Raw genomic sequence first — 19,060 nt, forward strand, 5'->3', positions numbered from 1 at the left:
TAGGGTTTTTTGTTTTAATGTCTTTAAGGAATTGTTGCTTAAACTGTTTTCAAATGTTTAAGTGTTTGCTGAGTATTTTACCTTTTTCTATAATGAAATGTGAATTTTAATGAAAAATCCTTCCCTTTTGCCATCTGGTGATAGTTAATTTATCCATGTGGTCTGTAATAAGTCATGTTTTCTCAGACAACCCTTCTTGTCCATCCTCCCTGCTCCCGTTTCCCAGCCTCCTACCTCCTGTGTGCCAGGTCATTAGAAATTTTGGTATTACGGAGCTATTGACCTCTGAGAGACAGTGTGGACCTGAGTATCTATTTAGTCTAATAGTGATTAGGAGACCTTGGAAAGTAGCATTTAGGATAGATAACTGAATATAGTTCTCCAATATCAGGGAAATTATAGCTTAATAAGTCAAGTCCTGTTTGGTTTTCTAGAAGACAGTAAATGTTTCAAATGATGTTTTATCAATTATCGACAGGGAATAAAGCAGACATATTTTAATTCTAGGAAGCTCTTTATTTCCCATTTCTATAAAAGGTTTTTTCATCCCAAATCATGTCTGAAATAGGATGGTTAAAGTCAGTCCTGTATGAACTGATTTGTGAACATGAACATTTATTCTTACATAGTTAATTCTATAGTTGCTTCTAGTATCAATTTTAAGGTGTTTTAATCTACCTTTAGCAAATTTTTTGTGCATATTCATGTCAGATGAACCACAGAAGTGACTTCTTTACTAGTTAATGTAGTTTTCCATAGCTGAATTTCAAAAATTCCCAGAAAAATAACTGGTATATCGCATTTATTTAATGCGTGTTTAATTCTGTGGTACGCTGCAAATTTGGGTCTGTATCATGTGGTTTATTGCTGAGTTAATGAAAACTGTGTGTTAGGTACAAGGTTTATATGCTTGTTTTTCAGCTTTGGGGCTTTCGTCAGATTTGATTAGACTAAGAACCCCATCTTAAAAAAAATTGAATTGTTAATGTTTGAGAAATGCTTGACAGAAAAGTTCTTATAGAAGTATTGTGTTTTGTGAATACATTTTGGCAGATATGATTTATTTGAACTTCCTCTTTCAGGCTTCTTTATAGTTTAGCCTTTAATGCCAGATTCCTGAGGCATCTTTGGTATTTGATATCTTCAATGACTACACGAATGATTACAGGGTATGTATTATACCATTTCTGAAACTGAGTGTTTGTTAAAACAGAGTATATAGTAGAAAGAGAATGAAACGATTTGTGGTGTGATGGCAGTCGTGCAAAGTGATGGAAAACAAAGCTGTAATGTTTACTTAGCTCCTACTTCATTGACCTTGGTGGTTCTATGATTTTGTAAAATTAAGCAAAATCTTAGGAATTGGACAGTTGTAAAAAAAAAAAAAAATATATAGGTGAATAAATCTCGATTTAAAATCAGACAGATATTTTGTAGATTTTGGAGTGCCTAGTAGCATCAGTATAATAAATGCTTAACTCCCAAGTACTTCTTTCCAAGTATGTCAGTTTTATCACATATACTTAACTAGTCCAGAAAGTGATGGTAGCAGAAGCATGTTCCCACGAGGTGAGGCATTGAACCTACAGATTTGTTCTGTGTGAAGATGCAGGTTACTTAACCTGGTTTTGCTTTGTTTCTATTCTAAACCAGAAAGTATCTGCAGTCTATGTTAACACCGAACTTGATGTATTTCAAGACACTGAAATACTATAGTGACAAGAACTTAAAAGGAGTAACCTTATTTTGCAGAAATGGTCCATAGTAATTATTAAACTGAGACAGCAGCCCTTATTTAGTTTTAGGAACTGCTACTGGGTGTTTTTACTAGAATGCTGAAGCTAATATATATGTTTAAGTATTTAATTAACAGTCTCTTAATTCTGCATTTTATATTTTAAGGTCTATGGTGCCACTCCTTCAAGTGATTTCAAGAGGCTCTCCAATGTCTTTAGAAGACTCTAGTCGAATTATCCCTCTCTTCTACCTTTTTAGTTCTTTATTTAGTCATTCACTTATTTCTATTCACGATAACGAATTCTTTGGTGATCCTATAGAAGGTAAGAGTTTCAAGCATACTATATAGCAATGCTTTGTGAAACGTTTTTTTGTGTAAAGCTACTTAAACTGAGGAACTATCAGACTTGGAGAACTAAATCCATGCAATTCAGTTTGTTCTGGGTGATCCTCCTGCTAAGAAGCGAGGCTGTCAGTCCCCTTCTGCTTTTCATACAAGATGGAGATACACCATGTACTGGTAACGTGGCAATTCTAGAACAAATGTGCTGCTGCCATGTCAATTTGCTGGGAACTGCTTAGCATCTGGAATTTACAGCTTTAGGGTTCCCTGGGCAATGATTTGCTGACATGTGTGGGGAAGGCTTTTCTGGGCTGACTTGCTGATAGTCCCCTGAGCACTCAGCTGTCATCTGGTTCTTTCATGATGATTGCATTTAGGGAAGAAAAGTGAAAAAATGGTCTGCACCATGGGAACCATAGCTTTACAGGATCTGATATGGAAGTTCTTAATCATGATAATTTTTAATGAGATGGTGAAGAATGAAGATCTTGTGGACTGAACGTGTAGACTAATTCAAACATTTAACATAGCAGGAGTCACAAAAGAGAATAAGAAAATATTGTAAATAAAATCACTGTCTGTAAACAGTTACAAGGCTTGATTGCCTTTACAAATGTGTACTCGTTCTCTGTGTGATGTTTTTTTCTCTGCTTTAGATTTTGTGTGAATATTAGAGTTCCAGTGAAATCAGTGTTTTTTTAATAACAAAATTAAGAAATGGTTATTGAAAGAGACTTAAACTTGTGCTTTATGTAGTTGTAGGTCAAAGACAATCATCAATGATGCCTTTTACACTAGAAGAGCTTGTAATATTATCACGCTGCCTTCGAGATGCGTGCTTAGGAATCATAAAGTTGGCTTATCCAGAAACAAAACCAGAAGTTCGCGAGGAATATATTGCAGCATTTAGAAGTGTTGGAGTAACAAAAAATACGGAAATGCAGCAATGTATACAGACAGAACAAAAAAGGTGGATTCAGTTATTCAAGGTAAGTTGTGTTGATTTTTCAAAACATTAAAATTTTCAGACTTACACTGCATATATGAGACTGGGTACAGTTTAGTTTTCCTGATTATACTATTCTTACAGTTGTTATCAGGAATGTGGATTTGGGAAGGTTGATTTTTAGCATATATGCTAAACTTTGAGTAATTCTGATAACTGTAACAATTTTACATAATTTTTTGTGTCTTAATTTAATTTTCCTGTTCAATGTGTTTATTAAAAAAGAAGTTACTGTGTAGAATATATTTAAACTTCAAATCCTGTTCAGCAAGATCCTTAAATACGTGCTTATAAAACACTACATAGGTGTGCAATTCTAATTGAATCATATGATGACTCTGGTATTTCAATGTTAGAGGCTTCATGAAATTGTTACTAGCCTGCACTGGTTTTGTTGGTGTTTTAGTAGAATATGGTGGTGGTACTCCTTTTGCGCTTGCTGGAATACTAAGGAGACAGTGAATTTGGCTTAGCAAATTGAAACTTAATGTACATTATTTCTGGATACCTACCAATGTATTTCTGCTAGTTTGTCCGTGGCATCCTAAGACATGAGTTAAGAGAAGCTGAAAATGTTGGCAGGAAAAAGACCTAATATAACTGTTGCCGAAAAAAAGGAGTGCTTGACTTGTCATGAAAATTCTGCAGCAAACATATCTAGTCAGCTAAAATTGCTCATTAAAGAAGTGGGAGCAGAAGAAATGCATTTTCCAAATTGAATGGTAGATTTACAGTCCGTTTAATACTGGCGACCTCTCGCACACTAATGTTCAGTTCGAGTCATCAGCTGTCCCTTCAGGTCTTTTATCACTGCTTTTGTCAAGCTATCTATTTAATTGAAAGAAGTTAATTGAATGAAAATGATCAACTAAGCTTGTATTAATATTGCTAATGGAACTTTCTTCTTGGCCATGTTTGGAGAAAGATGTCATGCTAGACTTTAGGAAAGGCCCATTAAGGCTTGCACTTAACCTGATGGGCTAATTAAGGAATGCTTATTCATTCTACAAGTCTAAGATAGCCTCTATCCAGCCTATTCTGTCTGATTTTACAACACATTTCACTTATGAGCATAAGCATTAATAGCAGTGAGAGTAACTGATAATGTTTTGATTGCATTGAATACAGTCCTAATGCACCACTGAATGTGTAATTTGCACAGATTGATGTAATATATGTTTGCACGATTTAATTTAATTACTTGTCTTTAAATTGCCAAATAAACTTTCAATTTAAAGGTCACAAGTGAAAACCCCAATATGTCTATTTCTGTGGGAAGAACAGCATACTAGGGGTGTTTCTATGTATTCAATTTATAACATGCCATCCTCTATTTATTCTCCGTAGTTTGTCTTATTTAATCCTTTTGTTAGCTTCTTATATTTCCAGTGAATTTGATCATATTGCCCTTTAGTTCAGCAAGCTGTAAAATCCCAAGTTATTGTGTCCCACATTGGCAGGCAGGTATTAAATTTGTCTGAACTTGGTGTAGTCCTACTGTTTTCAGGAGGCAGGATTGTCTTTCGTTAGCTGAATTATAAATGTAAATCTTGAGAGTAACTTGAAGGACTCCTGGTTCTACCCAGAAACGTAGTTAATAAATTTTCTCGTTTACTTATTCAAAAAGGTATCGTTTCATATAGAAGTTCAATACAACTAAAGTTCATTTCATCAAGAAGACTTCTGCTCTGGAGGGCAACTTCCAAGTAGCTTCTTGCCAGGGAGCAGGCAGCAATATCTCCTAAAAAATAAATAATAAAAAAAAACCTGGAATAGTTCATCATAAATTTCAAGTGTCGAAGTAGAAAATATTTTTTCTTACACTACATCAAGTATATGAGACGTCCTTTCCAAAGCTTTCGCAAGATGCCTACGGAGGAAAAAGACAGCATTCCTTCCCTATCATCCGTGCTTTAATTTCTCACACTTGTTTTGCATGTTTTCCATGCCACTGAGTCTAATGAAATGCATTCCTGCTGCAATGTAAGGGCAAACCTGACAACAGTGACTGCTGACAGTAACATGCTATTTGCTCGCAGCTTGGCTGTCTTTGAAATGGTAGGATTTACATGTGAAGAGTGTTCAGCAGAATGGCTGGTGTAATATGACTTGTAGTCAACTGTCACAAATTCTGCAGGAGGACTCAATTTCTGAGGACATGAAAACAGGTTTTGTCAAAGAAGATTTACATCAGAATCTTGTATTAATCCTATTAAATTGTCATTTTTTCCTGAATTACAATTTTGAGGGCTAACTGCACTTGGGGCTTTATTTGAAAGAAATTACTATCGTAATGTTACTTATTGAAGTGTTCTTTTCCTTCCAGTAAAATACATACTTTTAAAATTTTGCAAACAAATCCTGAGTTTATATTGGAGTTCCTTCTACAGAAGAAACGGGTACTCAGAACACTAGCAATCTCACCTGATTTGATTCAGCTTCGTTAAGGATTCTTTCTCTGCTTGTAAAACACTTCATTAGCATGCTCTTCATGCAGATATTCCCCCCTCTTTTCTTTTTTTTCATGTGTAGTGGTAATGGGACCACAGAGTTTCAGTGACTCATTTCACCTGCATTGAATTTTATAAGGGTAAGGTGATGAAAATTCCTGTGTAATCAGACAGTTCTTTAAATAGCATTCTTCTGTGTTCTTTTATTCAAGACTAACTGGATCTTAAAAGGTCTTTTGTATAGTATCTAGACACAGATTCCTTCAGAAAGCCCATTAAACTCTTTGTTACTCTTGACACCTGTCTATTAAGACTGTCTTTATGCAAGGTTACTTCAGAAGAGCTTTGTGTAGGTTTTGCTCCTCTTCAGTTTTCAAGTGCTCTAGTTCCAAGTTGATAAACAGATTGCTGTTCTTCATAGCAGAGATAATTTCTTTAAGGCTGTTGACTTAAAGTTACATTGATCCCACTTAATTTTGTTTTATTTACTATAGGACTAAGTTGATTCTGTCTTGCATATGTATTGAACCAGTTTTGGGGAGAAGGCACGCAACCAAATGTGACGGTTGTGTTTGTGATGGAGTAGTTGTTAGTTTGATAGTTCTATTTTTTTTTTCTGGATTGGAGATAGTTGCCAAGAAAAATATTAAAATTGCAAAGTCACCCCAGTGACCATGATAAGCACTTTCCCAGTAGCTTAATTTTGTTATGGAGATGAGAAAACAACAGAAGATTAGCTTATACACATTTTCTGACTGTGTGATTATAATAATGACAATTACCTTTCATCATTAGAGCTCCTTGTGAATAAAAAATGACTTAAACGTAGTGGTTTACTAGTGTTAAATTAAAATTAATTAAACTAAATATAAATTAACTTTAAATTTGGTATTAATTTAATAGCTAATGTGTTTGTGGTTGGGTGGTACAGGGGTGTAAACATCACGTACTATGCTGATAGGCAAAAATATACTATGCTAATAAGCAAAAATTTGTTAAACCTCTTCAGTAGATGGCTGTTCGGTAAATGCTTATACTTTCTGTTGGAAAGGTGCTTACACTGACTTTAACACCCTAAAGGGCTTTACTTAAAACATAACACAGTATATATGTACGTATTAAATGAAAATTACAAGCAGCCACACCGTGTATTTTTAACACTATAGGTGCTTTTTAGGCTTCTTACGCTGACCACTAGAAGAATATTTACTGTGTTATTTCTGGAAGTGGTCGTTTCGTAATCTCTTCTCTAGCAGGCTTGGGCTAGGTGCTTCTCAGGAGCGTCTTTAAGTATGAATCTGGCACATTGGATCCCTTAAGAATCTTAGGGTAGAGTTTAGCTGAATACAGATCTACACGGTATAAACAGCAGAGCTAGTCATGCTAGGAGCTGTTCTAATAGAGATGATCTGTGAAGGGATGTTTCACTTGATAAATTGGTAGCTCCTTCAAGATGAGATGATCTTCTTCTACCCAGCTTTGAAAACGCTGACAGTACAAAGGAGCCAACAGTGTAGAGCCTTGCCATTAAACCCGTCAGCGTTTGTTTTTCCACAGGGATAGTCACCTTGGTGTCTAGTGAGGTGACATAATCAGCAGATGGTTATGACTTCTCCGAGGCACGTCTAGCTAGAAATGCTTTAGTATGTTAATGCAGCAACTAGAAGTAGTCAATCTTTGCTGTACTTCAGAGATGTAACTTGTTGCTGTAAGGCTGTGCTGCCAGTTTAATGCTTCTGCCCTCTCTTTCTGTACTTTCTGAAGTTGATGTTGACTTTTGTAGTTTGGCCATTAAGGAGCACTTTATGCAGTCTTCTGCTGGCTAGTTATTTAAGTTTAATAACTGTAGGCAGAAATACCTCGCATGTCTTAAGGTTACCTACTGTTGTTTGTTAGTTGATCCGTAAGACTTGTCTAGTGTGGTGTGGTTTGTGACCTTTGTTGTCATGTGGTATATGATCTTCATTGCCTCGAGATGGTAAGCAGAAGTTCCGTTCTTCTATGGATCGTTTTCCTTGAAAAATGGTGCACAGAAATACAAGAATCCTTTTCCTTGTGGACAGAGAAAACTTATAAATCGGACGTATTTTTCAGAATTTGTTTTGGAATGAGATGTAGTAAAGAATAGGTGCATGTCTGTCTCTCCTAAACATACATTTATTCACATGTTTGTTTCCGAAATGAAAATCTATATAAGCAAAGAAAAAAAAGTGTTAAATGACCCAGTTTGGTGTTACTTTCTTTAAAGATGTAATTTAATGTTGATAATGATATTTTAAACTTCCCTAAAATGGCATATAATTTTGAAGGGTAGTCCTAGGATTACCAAGTCCTAGCTCTTAAAATTTATAATGAGACTTTAATGAGCCAGTTTTTTGGATGACTTACTAGTGAAGCACATTTACTTACTCATTCTAAGGTATTCTAAAGTATTTAAGTATAAAAGCAAGCTCTTATAACGTATTGAATAATAAGTATTGATTTCATACATTACCGAAAGATTTTCAGTTAGTTTATGATTTATAGAATTTCATTCACAGTACTAAATGTATATTGAATGTATGTGTTTCTTACACCTAGGTCATCACAAACTTGGTGAAAATGTTGAAAGCTAGAGATACAAGGCGAAATTTCTGTCCACCAAATCACTGGCTCTCAGAGCAAGAAAACATTAAAGCAGATAAGGTAAGTGTATTAATATTCTTTTTCATATAGCCTTACTAGTGCTGAAGTTTAAATGGTAAAGTTCTTGATTCCTAACAATATCAGTGGCATTGAAGTTGCACAGATTTCATGTGGTTTCAAACGTGGACTAATGCTGCATTTGTATGGAATGCAGAAGCCTCAAATCTGGTAAGAAACTTCTACGTTAAACCATGTTGTTATTCCATGAAATAGAACCTGCTCTACAGTGCATCATTGTAATTAATCTCCATTTATAACAAAGGAGAATAGAAAATAATGTAGCATTATGATTCATTTTATTATCCAGTTATTTTAAGCATTTCTCAAAGTAGAAATAGAATAATTATTCTCTAGAGGAAAACATACCTCAAATTTGTCTCCTAAAATAAAATTCAATAGCATTGTTGTACTTAATTCACATAGAAATTACTTTATTTTCCTAAAAGTTTCTGAACAAAATGGCATTGTTTGAGCTTTAAAAAAAAGTTTATATGGATGTGGAAGAAAATGCTCATGTGAATGTGCAAGTACCCGCTTTGAATCATTGAAAACTTGTGTCTTAAGATAGTTATACCTCAGGTAAACTTCCATGAAATATTAGATGTCTTAACTGTTAGAAGTTTTGCAGAGGAACAGTTAGCAGTAGACTCTTCCGTTTTGTTTTGAAGACAGCTCATTTTCTTGCCTTGTGTTCAAGATTGCCATTTCTCTGTGTGACAATTCTTTGTAGTTCTTAGGCTGAGGAAACAGCAATGCTATTCTGATCCTCAGTTTAAAGTAAAGAGAATTTATTTCACATCTCAAGATGTGAAACTTGGCTTCAGTAGTATCTTAACTATCAGAATTTAAAGTGACATTTCATGGTATTTTTAAAGGATACATGGATGTTATATTAGATCGTCATTAATTTTACAGCTCAGCTTTAAGGCACGTGTATAAGGAGGAAGGATTAGAATTGAAGATAATTAAGGATTCAGATACACTCTTGGATGTGACAATTCATGTATATACTTAATACGTAATTAGATAATGTTTAACTGTAAAATACTGTTACTATTAGGTTACACAGCTGTATGTGCCATCTGCTAGACATGTATGGAGAGTCAGAAGAATGGGAAGAATAGGACCATTGCAATCTACTTTGGATGGTAAGATACTGTCAGTCTGATGTTTTCTCTACTAAGTTAAAATAAGCTTGCCTTATGCAAAGAAAACATACCTCTGATAGAGTTCAGCTGAACATTTTGTGTTCAAGTGTTAATGATAGCCAGAAGCAAAGCAATCTTTCATAATTTTGCTTGTATATATGTTTGTCTTTAGAATATTTATTGTATAACAGCTTTCCTCAAGTTTCCACTGGTTTTTGCTTGCATTTATGAGGTGAAATGATGAGGTGTACAAATTATAGGTGATTAAAAATATATGTATGAATATGTATAAAGGGCAGTTGCATAACATATAAAATGCATAAGGTTGTGTAATAGATAAAATGTTTGTTTTTACTGTAAACTATGAAGAAACTTACTTATTGAGCTATAACAAAAAGGCTGTTGGTACCATAAGTATTAATTGCCGTTTATAAGTGTTGCCTCTAATTGGATAAGGCAGAAATTTTTTCCCTTGAATCACTTAAAATCTCTAGACTTCATGGAGCTTCTAAAGAAACATGAGAGAATTGGACCTAGTTAACTATCATGGAAAACAGACTAGTTTAGTTGCACCAGTGCGCTTTCTCATGCGGATGGTCTGTTTCTGCTTTTCAGACCATTGTATCTTCACTATTTTAGAATTTTACCTTGCTACGCTCAGGTAAAATAACCATTAAATCACTAATACTTGTGAAGATTTTAATAAAGAATTAAAAATGGGGCCTTTAAGCAGCAAAATGGCTCATCTATGAGAGTCCATACTGTGCTTCAAGATGATGTCGTCTGCCTGAGTATCCCAGCTAGATACTGTAGATCATTTACAGAAGACCGTAGCCTTTGAGTGCTGCTGTAGAGCTCTGTAGGATTGTTAACAGCTTTGTCCAAGGCTGAAACCTAGTGACTTCTGTTAATGATAAATTTTATTCGAATAGCTATAATGGTATGAGTTTACTTTGATTACCCGATAACTAAACTAATACAGTAACAACGGGTTTGTCAAGATTTTTCAGTTCAGTTTCTCTCTTTGGAAATGTCCTATTGTAAATGATTGAAAATCTGAAATCTTAAAAGCAAGTGTTTTAGAAAGAAATGCAGGAAACCTGTCCTTTTATTACGTATTGCCTGGCTTCTGTAGGCTTCTATCCTCTATCTCATGCAGACCCTATAACAGTAACATGAGCTTCTTCCATTGACCTACATGCCCCTGAACAGCTCTACTCTTGGCATCCTCTGTCTGCAGCTCCCCAGTGTCAGACCCGTTCCACATTTATTACTCCCAGAGTCTGTCCATGCTATTAGTCTGCTCGTCTCCTTCCCCTCATACATACAGTACTCCGAGCCTCTCCCTCATCTCCCTTCCCATAATAGCATCAGTTCCCTCCATTCCATTATTGGTTTGGGCAATTGGTGGATGAGGAGCACGTATGCTGTGGCCTTGTGTGGAGCTACGTGTGCTAATTTTGCTGGCTGTCAAACAGACAAATTGACGTACTGAGCAGAGATGATTAAAAACTGATCTCTCCTTGCTGTTTCTGTAATCTGGTCACTAAAGGAATGTCTGTTCTCCACCCAGTTGCAAACTACTGCAGAAGTGAATATTTTTGAATCCTCTATTCCTCTGTCAAATTAAAAATTCAGCTGGTTAGTTCAGAAGGTGTGCTGGAAGGAAGACGGTGAGAAAAGATGACACCATGTTCATATAAACCTTCTTTGATAAGAAATCAGGCTAAAAAAAGTGGAGCCAACATGAATGTGTGAAAACAAGCAGGTAACAACATGCAAGTGACTTGTGTGAGCCCTCTTGACTCCATCTGGGTTAAAGCCAATTAGCGTGAAAGTACTGCTGAATCACATCTGGCCATGTTTATTTGTGCTTTTTCATTTACTTAAATGGCAGACTCGTGAGTTCTAAATGCCCTCTGTTGATGGCTCCATCCCATATTTCTTTTTAAAGAAAGAGGCTGTGATGGAGAAATGCAGATAAAATTGACTAATTGACTGGAATAATTGAACTGTCAGAGTCATGTAGTAGTTTACCTTTGCTGTACATGCGCTTTTTATTTAAAATGCTTTTAACCCTTAGCTTAATAGGCAGAATACATTGACTTTAATTAAAAATGTTTACTAAGTAAACTCAGGGTAATCACAGATAAGCATTTTATCAGAGATTCCAAAGGCTTGCAATGTTGGAACCTGCCCCAAATGAATATACATCAAGTATAGTGGTGTGTTTGGGTCATGTCATGTTAAATTGGTGCTTAAAATATCCCTACTTAAAGTGCTTTGAGAATTCAAAAAAAAAAAAAAAAGAAAAGAAAAGAAAACAAGCAGAATAAAACAACAAACAAAAACCCCAACAGAACATACAATTAATGAATGCTGAAGTGCCCAGTAGCAGAAGGGCAGCAAGAAGCTGGGCACCACAGGTATAGGAGCCAAAGGAAAAACTGAAACTGTGAGTATAACCTTTACGAATGAGTAGTAACATGAAGCAGTTACCTCAGTTTCGTAATATTGTCTGTAAATAGTCTAGGCTCTGAGAGCTTTTTTTTTTTTTAATTTTAAAAGAGGTGGTTACTGAAGATGAAAATGAAACAAGCTAGAGTTATCTCCCCCTGTCTCCCCGTAGCACTGAAGTTAGGTAGACTTCAATCACAATATCTAGTTGGTAAGCAATACCTTTTTTTTTGGCTGCAATTAATTAATTCACAGTCATATGTGCTCAGCAGCTGAGGTTATTCCTCTGAGGTTAGAGCAGGATTGTCGCCTCTACTGTGCATCACCCTAAGATGTGCAGGTGTATAAGGAGGTTCAGAGTACCTGCGTGGTGGCATGGGAACTGCATGCGATTGTGTTCCTTTGTAGCTGGGACTTCTTGAATTCTTTTCTAATCTTTTCTTCTTGAGCAAATTATAGAATTTCTTGATGTTCTCTTCAGTATTTCAGTAGTCACTAGGATTTAATGTTGTTACTGTAGCCCTACTGTTAGGAGAGAAAACCTATTGAAATAAATGCTGTTTTTCTGTTGGTTCCATTAGATTTGGTTCAATTCTTAGTTTTTATGCCTAAAAGGGTTTGATTGAAAGTAGATGCTGTAGTTGAAAGCGCTGTACTTTTAAACTTTTTTGATCATTGAGATGGGAATATTACGTATTCCTGTGATGAAAATCGTAATTACTTACAACTTCTTAATTGTCTTCTGTGATGTATTTTTTCTTAATTGAAAAATTAAAATGTCAGTAATAAGAAAATAACTTTTTTCTTCTTGAAGAAATGTAAAAATGCAGGAGTACTTATTTTTAAACACATCTTGTTTTCAGTGTGTCTAGACTGCTTATTTCAGGTTGCCAGTAGAAACTAACATTTAAAGAAAGGTAAGGCTTTGTGTTACCGTTTAGTAAATAAACTATTTTAATGTCTCTATTTTTATGCAAAATAAGTTGAGTCACTTGATTTACAAAAAAAAATGTTTAAAATGTTGTTTCCAAAATTTTTAAAATTATTATTTCTATTTTAAGTGGGTTTGGAACCAGCACCTCTTTCTGTATCTGAAGAACGACAACTTGCAATTCTGACAGAGCTACCTTTTGTAGTTCCTTTTGAAGAAAGAGTAAAGGTACCTCATTTCTAATTTAATGTGCTGTTGTTTTTTTATTATTTTATTTTATTTTTTCCCCAATAAGTGTAAAAAAAAAAAGCACTTAGCTAAGTAGAAACTGGATCGTTTCCCTACAGACGGATATGACAGGCCATAGTGTTTTCCTCCAGTGTTTGTATGGTGACTGAATATGTGAAGTTAGATTACTTCTCTGTTTTTTACTGCTTATATTTCCCTTTATAAAAATTGCGTTAAAATTAGCAAGACAAATTCCAAGGTAGATGAGCAGTACTGTATTTATTATAAACTTCAGTCCCGACTGTTCTACGTGATTGCACCCTCTTGTGGTAAGCAGAGCTCTGACTAGTTTATCTGTAGTAAACAGATGGCAAGGTCAAGACTGGAGACTTTTGTGTAGTGGGTGGATTTACCTCAGAATGAGGTGATGGATGTCCATTTTAGGAAAATAATGCCTGGAGATTAAGTTTTTGTGTTCATAGCTGACTAGCTGAACTTAAGGGGGTATGTAGTTTAAAACTTGCGAGATTCACGTACTGTATGTACTTGGTTTTGGATATTTTCTGGGTTTTGAATATGTAATTGCTAGTTCTATCAGCTGTTTGAATTTGCATTATATATTTTTAACACCTTTAGTTGTTACCTATAGCATTTTTGAACTGTTTTTGTTGTTAAAAGTATTACTTAAACACTACTCAGTGAACTGTCTTGGAAACATTAAATTACAAGACACCATCAAGGGAATGAAGAACAGTTCCGTAGGGAAAGTACATCAGTATCTGTCAAAAAGACAATGGTAGGTTTGATAGAAAAGGACTTTTTTTCAGGTTACTATGAAACAGTTGTTCCAACAAAAATGTTAACACCGTATGACAACACTGCACAAGGATTACAGCGAAACAATTGGAAGTGATCTGCAGCAGGGGCCTGTATGTCAACTGACCACAACCTCTGGACATCTTAAAGCCGTGTTAAGATGCACATATTTTAAATTGTTGGAATTCATAAAACCTGTTTTGCTTTATCACGAAAACTGAAACTTGGCTTTTTATTTTGAAGGTTAACATCCTTTTAATAATAAAAACTGGATGACAGTTTGCAGAGAAGAACAAAGCTGCAGACTGAGCTTTTATATTTCTGGTCTAGGTCAAAGACGAGATCATCTTAAACAGCTTTTTGGAACAAGAGTAGTTCTTCGTGTGTAGCAGTGGGAGACAACACGGTTTTGGAGTCTCCCGCTGCTCTTAAAAACAACTTGCAGTAAGGGAAGGAGAGAGTTCCCCTCTCTCCAGTTGTCATCAGTTAACAGGCCTGGTGGTGCAGCTCAATGCTGTTTCAGTGTCAGTTGCTCCATGTGACCTTTCATTTTTTAACTTGTGGGATTTTTACTTCAAATTACCAGATATTAGATACTCTCAAAGGCAATTACTTGGTCCAGTGTCATGGTAGGCTCTCCACCCTATTCACCCCTGGCCTTACAGCCAGTTGGTGTGCAGCTCTTGGTTTGATCCTTACCTGTATAAAGTGATGAATACAGTCTGCATCAAATATCTCGATTCTTTGTGGGAAGCAGTAACTAGAATTTTATCACGGGTTACACCACTTAGGGGATATACCACTAGGGATTTGCCTCCAACTGGACTTTGTGCCACTGACTATAACCCTTTAGGTGCAGTTGTTCAGACAGTTTTCAGTGTACTTCACTTTCAGTTTCCATAACCCGTACTGTTGTCAGCTTGAAAATGATGATGTTATGGTGTGTACTTCAGTCAGCATTGCTTACTTTCCCATCTGTTACTCTTAAGGCATTGCAAATGCTTCAGTTTTGCATTGGGGTTCTTACTTTCAGGACTTGCATGTGCATGAACACTGGATCATTTAGGAGTCCAGGCTCTGTCAAGACAAGTTTTGCTCTGAGATCTCCCAGACACTTTCCATCTAGTATTATGTAGCAATAGTTAATAAACCATATCCAACCATGCTTCAGGAAAGAGAATGGTGGTGAGCATATTTTCATGCCTTGTTTGTAAAAGGACTGTGTCTGTGGTTATGTGTCCTGATGTGATACAACTAGAAAAAAATATGTCAAGATCTCTGGAGGTACTCCAGTCCACCTCCCTCCTCAGACAGGAGTAACTTCAAAGTTGGATCAGGATGCTCAGAATCAAAGATTGTGATTTCATAGTCTGTGTAACCTTTTCTGGTGCTTAACCACTCTCATTCTGATTTTATTTTTTCCTTTACATCTGTTCAGCAGCTTATGGCTGTTTTCTCTTGGCTTTTTGCTGCACACCTTAGGGAAGTCTGGCATTGTCTACACTAATCCTTCTGGTTGGAGTCGCTCTCCTACTAGGAGAGCATCTTTTCCACTAGCTACAGTTGTCCATGTAAATAATAGATTGAAGGCTCTATGCTAGCTTTGTCTGCTGTTGTCAGATTTTCCTCTTGCATGATTTGTGTGTATGTATAGAAACGTCTGTGGAGAATCTTTATACTTTCTTAACTAGGAAGATTCTTATGTTATTGGGAAATTACATCTCGTAGAAAATATACTAAAGTATTTATTGAATATGGGAAAGATGCAAGAGAGGACGTAGTAAACAGACACTCACTGTAATGGGGGTGTGTTGAACATTATTTGTTCGTTAGAGGGGAAAAAAGCCATGCTACATCTTCGTATAGAAACACAGTTATAGTTAGTTACTCTTCAGGTGAGCTCTTAAGAGGTTACCGTTGCGAAGACTTGCAAAGGGGCAATGTGAAATTCAATTTGTACTTCAGCTGGCATTATTTTTCTTTAGTTGGTGTGATGCTCAGGCAGCGCTACCTGCTACATTATTTTATACTGATACCTGTCTTACCACTGGGAATGGAATCCTGAGCAATACAAAATGAACAATTGCTGGCTAGTAATGAGAATTGCCTCTTTGTGTTCAAAATACTCTTGTGACTTTTTCCCTTTGTTTTTGAATACTTTGCATTTCAGAACTCTAAAAGTTAGGGAGAGGAAACTGGAATGACACAATGTCTGTAGATGGGCCTCTTTATGTAGAAAGAATTAAGAATGGTATCCTAGAACAAAAGAGTTTTTGCATGTCTGTCCCTTCTCCTTCCCTCCACTGGGACGCAGCTCTGTGTTATGCTTCTGGAGCTCAATGACAGAGCGTACAAATCACTTTAAAGTGAGTGCCCAAAAGCAACTCAAAGGACACTAATAGTAGTCAATAACCATGTTTTATTGATTATTTACATCTGTACAGTGACTTGATTTCTCTCCACTCTTTTTTAACAGATTTTTCAAAGACTGATCTATGCTGACAAACAAGAGGTTCAAGGAGATGGGCCATTTTTGGATGGAATTAATGTCACTATCAGGAGAAATTATATTTATGAAGATGCTTATGATAAACTTTCTCCTGAAAATGGTAGGTTCACAATGAAGTTATCATAACTTTTAACACATTTAATCATTCTCACCATATATTAACATCCAATGAAAGTTAGCAAATATGTAAGAAGCATGTCAGCTCTGAGGTATGTCCTTATGAAGTTAAAACAAATAAAAAAAGAAACACCTCCTTGTAAAGTATGTAGAGTAATTCTAATACACGTTCTTTTTGACTATTGCAGTCCTCTCATCTTTATTAAAGACACCTTTCTTTAGTTCAAGCCTACTTCTGCAGGGCTTTTCTTCACATTCACTTATCTTCAGCTGTAAATTGTATATTCATCTATATAGTTAATTAGGTATTACCTACTTTTTTAGTGTCAGCAAAATGTCTAGGCTGCACAGGATTTGCTAGGTACACTGGCTGATAAGGATTATGCAGCCCATTTAGTCGCAGTAGTATGTAGCAGTATATATTCTACCACGTTGATTTAAATCATACCTTGGTGTGAATTTGTGTGAGAATTGTTGCACTGGAAGCCAAAATTCCAATGTATATTGAGCCTTCCAAAAGAAAGTTGTTCTTAATTATATGGTATTTTTGCATGTGAAAAGATTATTTGTCAAATACTTGAGGTTTACTGTCTGAATCTCACCTGCTGTGCCACATAAGTTCTCTCCTCAAGAACTGCATAGTTTAGAGAGGAGGAAGAAGAGGAATTGGTATTCTGGGTTGTAAAAAATTGTGTTTTTTCTTAATTTCTTTTACTGCTGTAGAGTTCAAGAGACTAAGAGACTATTTCTAAATAGAATTTTATATTTAAATACCTCAGTTTAAAACTGTAACTACACAGAAGAGATTTTCTTAAACTAATTTATCAAAGATTTAAATTAAATTTAAATTGAATTCTTCTGTTTTTGGAAAATTTTCAAGGCTAATCAAGAAGATGGCACTGGATAATCATCTGGAAATTACATGTGCGATTGACTGTTCAGTCTCTTTATTGGTTCTGAAAAGTTTCATCATAATGACTTTAGGATGATTCAATAAATGGTCTCTTCAAAACAGAGAGATTAATTGTAATTAGAAACAGAAGAAATCGAGTCTGCTTTGCTATGTTGTCCCACACCATCCCCTCATCCACCTAGTAAGTGTATAAAAATACAATTCAGAAGCTGCAGTCTAAGGTTTTGAGTGGTACAATGTCTAGTAACAGGCAAGCAAAGCTATTGTTTTGTAAGAAGATAGGTTTAAATGAGAAACATGTTTTCTATGAAGTAGTCATCATATTTAATGTGGTCTTACTAAACTATGAAAGCAGTTTTAGAATGCATGTTTCCTCAACTTAATCTGCATTCAGACAGCCTAGATGCTTGGATGTATTTCATGGTCACAGGTAATACAGGTCAGGGAGAACAGTCAAAATTCTGGAAGGTCAGACAGCCCTCGAGAGACTGAAAAAAAAGAGAGGAAAAAAAATTACTTATAGAAACCTCATGAAGTTTAGGAAAGGCAAAACCAGAATCCAGTACCTGGGATGTATTTTGACTGTTTACAGGTACAGAGAAGCCATAGTGTTAGCTTGCCACTAAAGTCTGAAGATGTGTGTTGGTGCACGTGTGCGTGATGCACCGTGTATATGTGCACATGTGTATGTATGCACATGCATATTTATGTATAGTGTTCTCTAGTGCTGTGCTGCTGTGGCCCTAGTGCTGTTTAGTATCAATCAAGACTTAATTAGAAGGTTAAGCTTCTTTTAAAAAGCTGGCATTCTGGGACTATAGTTTTTTCAAATAATATTAGTTCTGGAATAGGTCAGGCACCATGTGGGAGACAGAAAAGAAATTCTTGAAAATTGCAAGGGGTACAATTTTAAGACTATATAGACTGAGTTGATTAATGTGAATCTGGGAGATTGAACACAATAGATGAGGTTCTAGAATTGATTAGGAGGGAGCACAGGACATTGTTTGAAGAGGCATCCAGTTTGTCTGTTGGCACTGAGAAGAGAGCTGTTCAAAGTTTGTTCCTCTATAATACTTTAACTGAGATCATGAAGAAAACTATTTTTCGATAGCAGAAATACACTGGTCTGTTTCTTGTGGGTTTGTATTCTTGTTTGGTTGTCATATGCTTAATAATGTGCAAGCACTTCTTTTTTCCTTTCTTCCTTTTTTTTTTTTTTCTTTCCTATACTGGAATTTTCAGAATATTCCATAATAGTCTCTAGTGGAGCACAGATAACAGTTCAGTTGCATTGTGGCTGTATGGGTTATAAAACTAAAATCTATTTTTCTGAGATTGCACTAACCTGGGGGGGTCTTTCTCTAGCTTGTCACCTGTTCTGGTATGTGAATTTGTTTTAGGGCTAATTTTCTTGGTGTAAATCTGGCCCTCAGTACATGGAGGAGCAGACAACTGATTTCCTTCATCACGCTCCAAAAAGCACAACATATAAATGTATAAAACCCTTAATATAAGAGAGTTTTAACATCAGTGGGTAATCTCATAGGTCTCCAGGTAGGGAATGCCTGTTTGCTTGACACAGTCTCTTGCCAGTGGTCATATTCTGTTGTCTTGCTGTGAATGATGAGATTCCAGACCTTTTGCAATACCTATAACTAAAAATGGCTATCCTGTATTTCCAGCCAGCAGAATTTGTGCAGCAGAGCATTTCACTTGT

General features: G+C 35.8%; 1 protein-coding gene across 1 annotated transcript in view; it reads left to right on the forward strand.

Annotated features, from left to right (window-relative positions):
* Nucleotides 1–19,060, forward strand: part of UBE3C (ubiquitin protein ligase E3C) — a 78,836-nt gene that overhangs the window by 28,418 nt on the left and 31,358 nt on the right. Inside the window, exons 11-17 of the mRNA XM_035564289.2 lie at nt 1,083–1,169; nt 1,903–2,060; nt 2,837–3,069; nt 8,117–8,221; nt 9,282–9,369; nt 12,888–12,985; nt 16,278–16,410. Of these exons, the coding sequence (XP_035420182.1) occupies nt 1,083–1,169; nt 1,903–2,060; nt 2,837–3,069; nt 8,117–8,221; nt 9,282–9,369; nt 12,888–12,985; nt 16,278–16,410 (902 nt within the window). The remainder of the gene's footprint in view (nt 1–1,082; nt 1,170–1,902; nt 2,061–2,836; nt 3,070–8,116; nt 8,222–9,281; nt 9,370–12,887; nt 12,986–16,277; nt 16,411–19,060) is intronic.

This window comes from Cygnus atratus, chromosome 2 (assembly GCF_013377495.2).
Source record: "Cygnus atratus isolate AKBS03 ecotype Queensland, Australia chromosome 2, CAtr_DNAZoo_HiC_assembly, whole genome shotgun sequence".
NCBI lineage: Eukaryota > Metazoa > Chordata > Aves > Anseriformes > Anatidae > Cygnus > Cygnus atratus.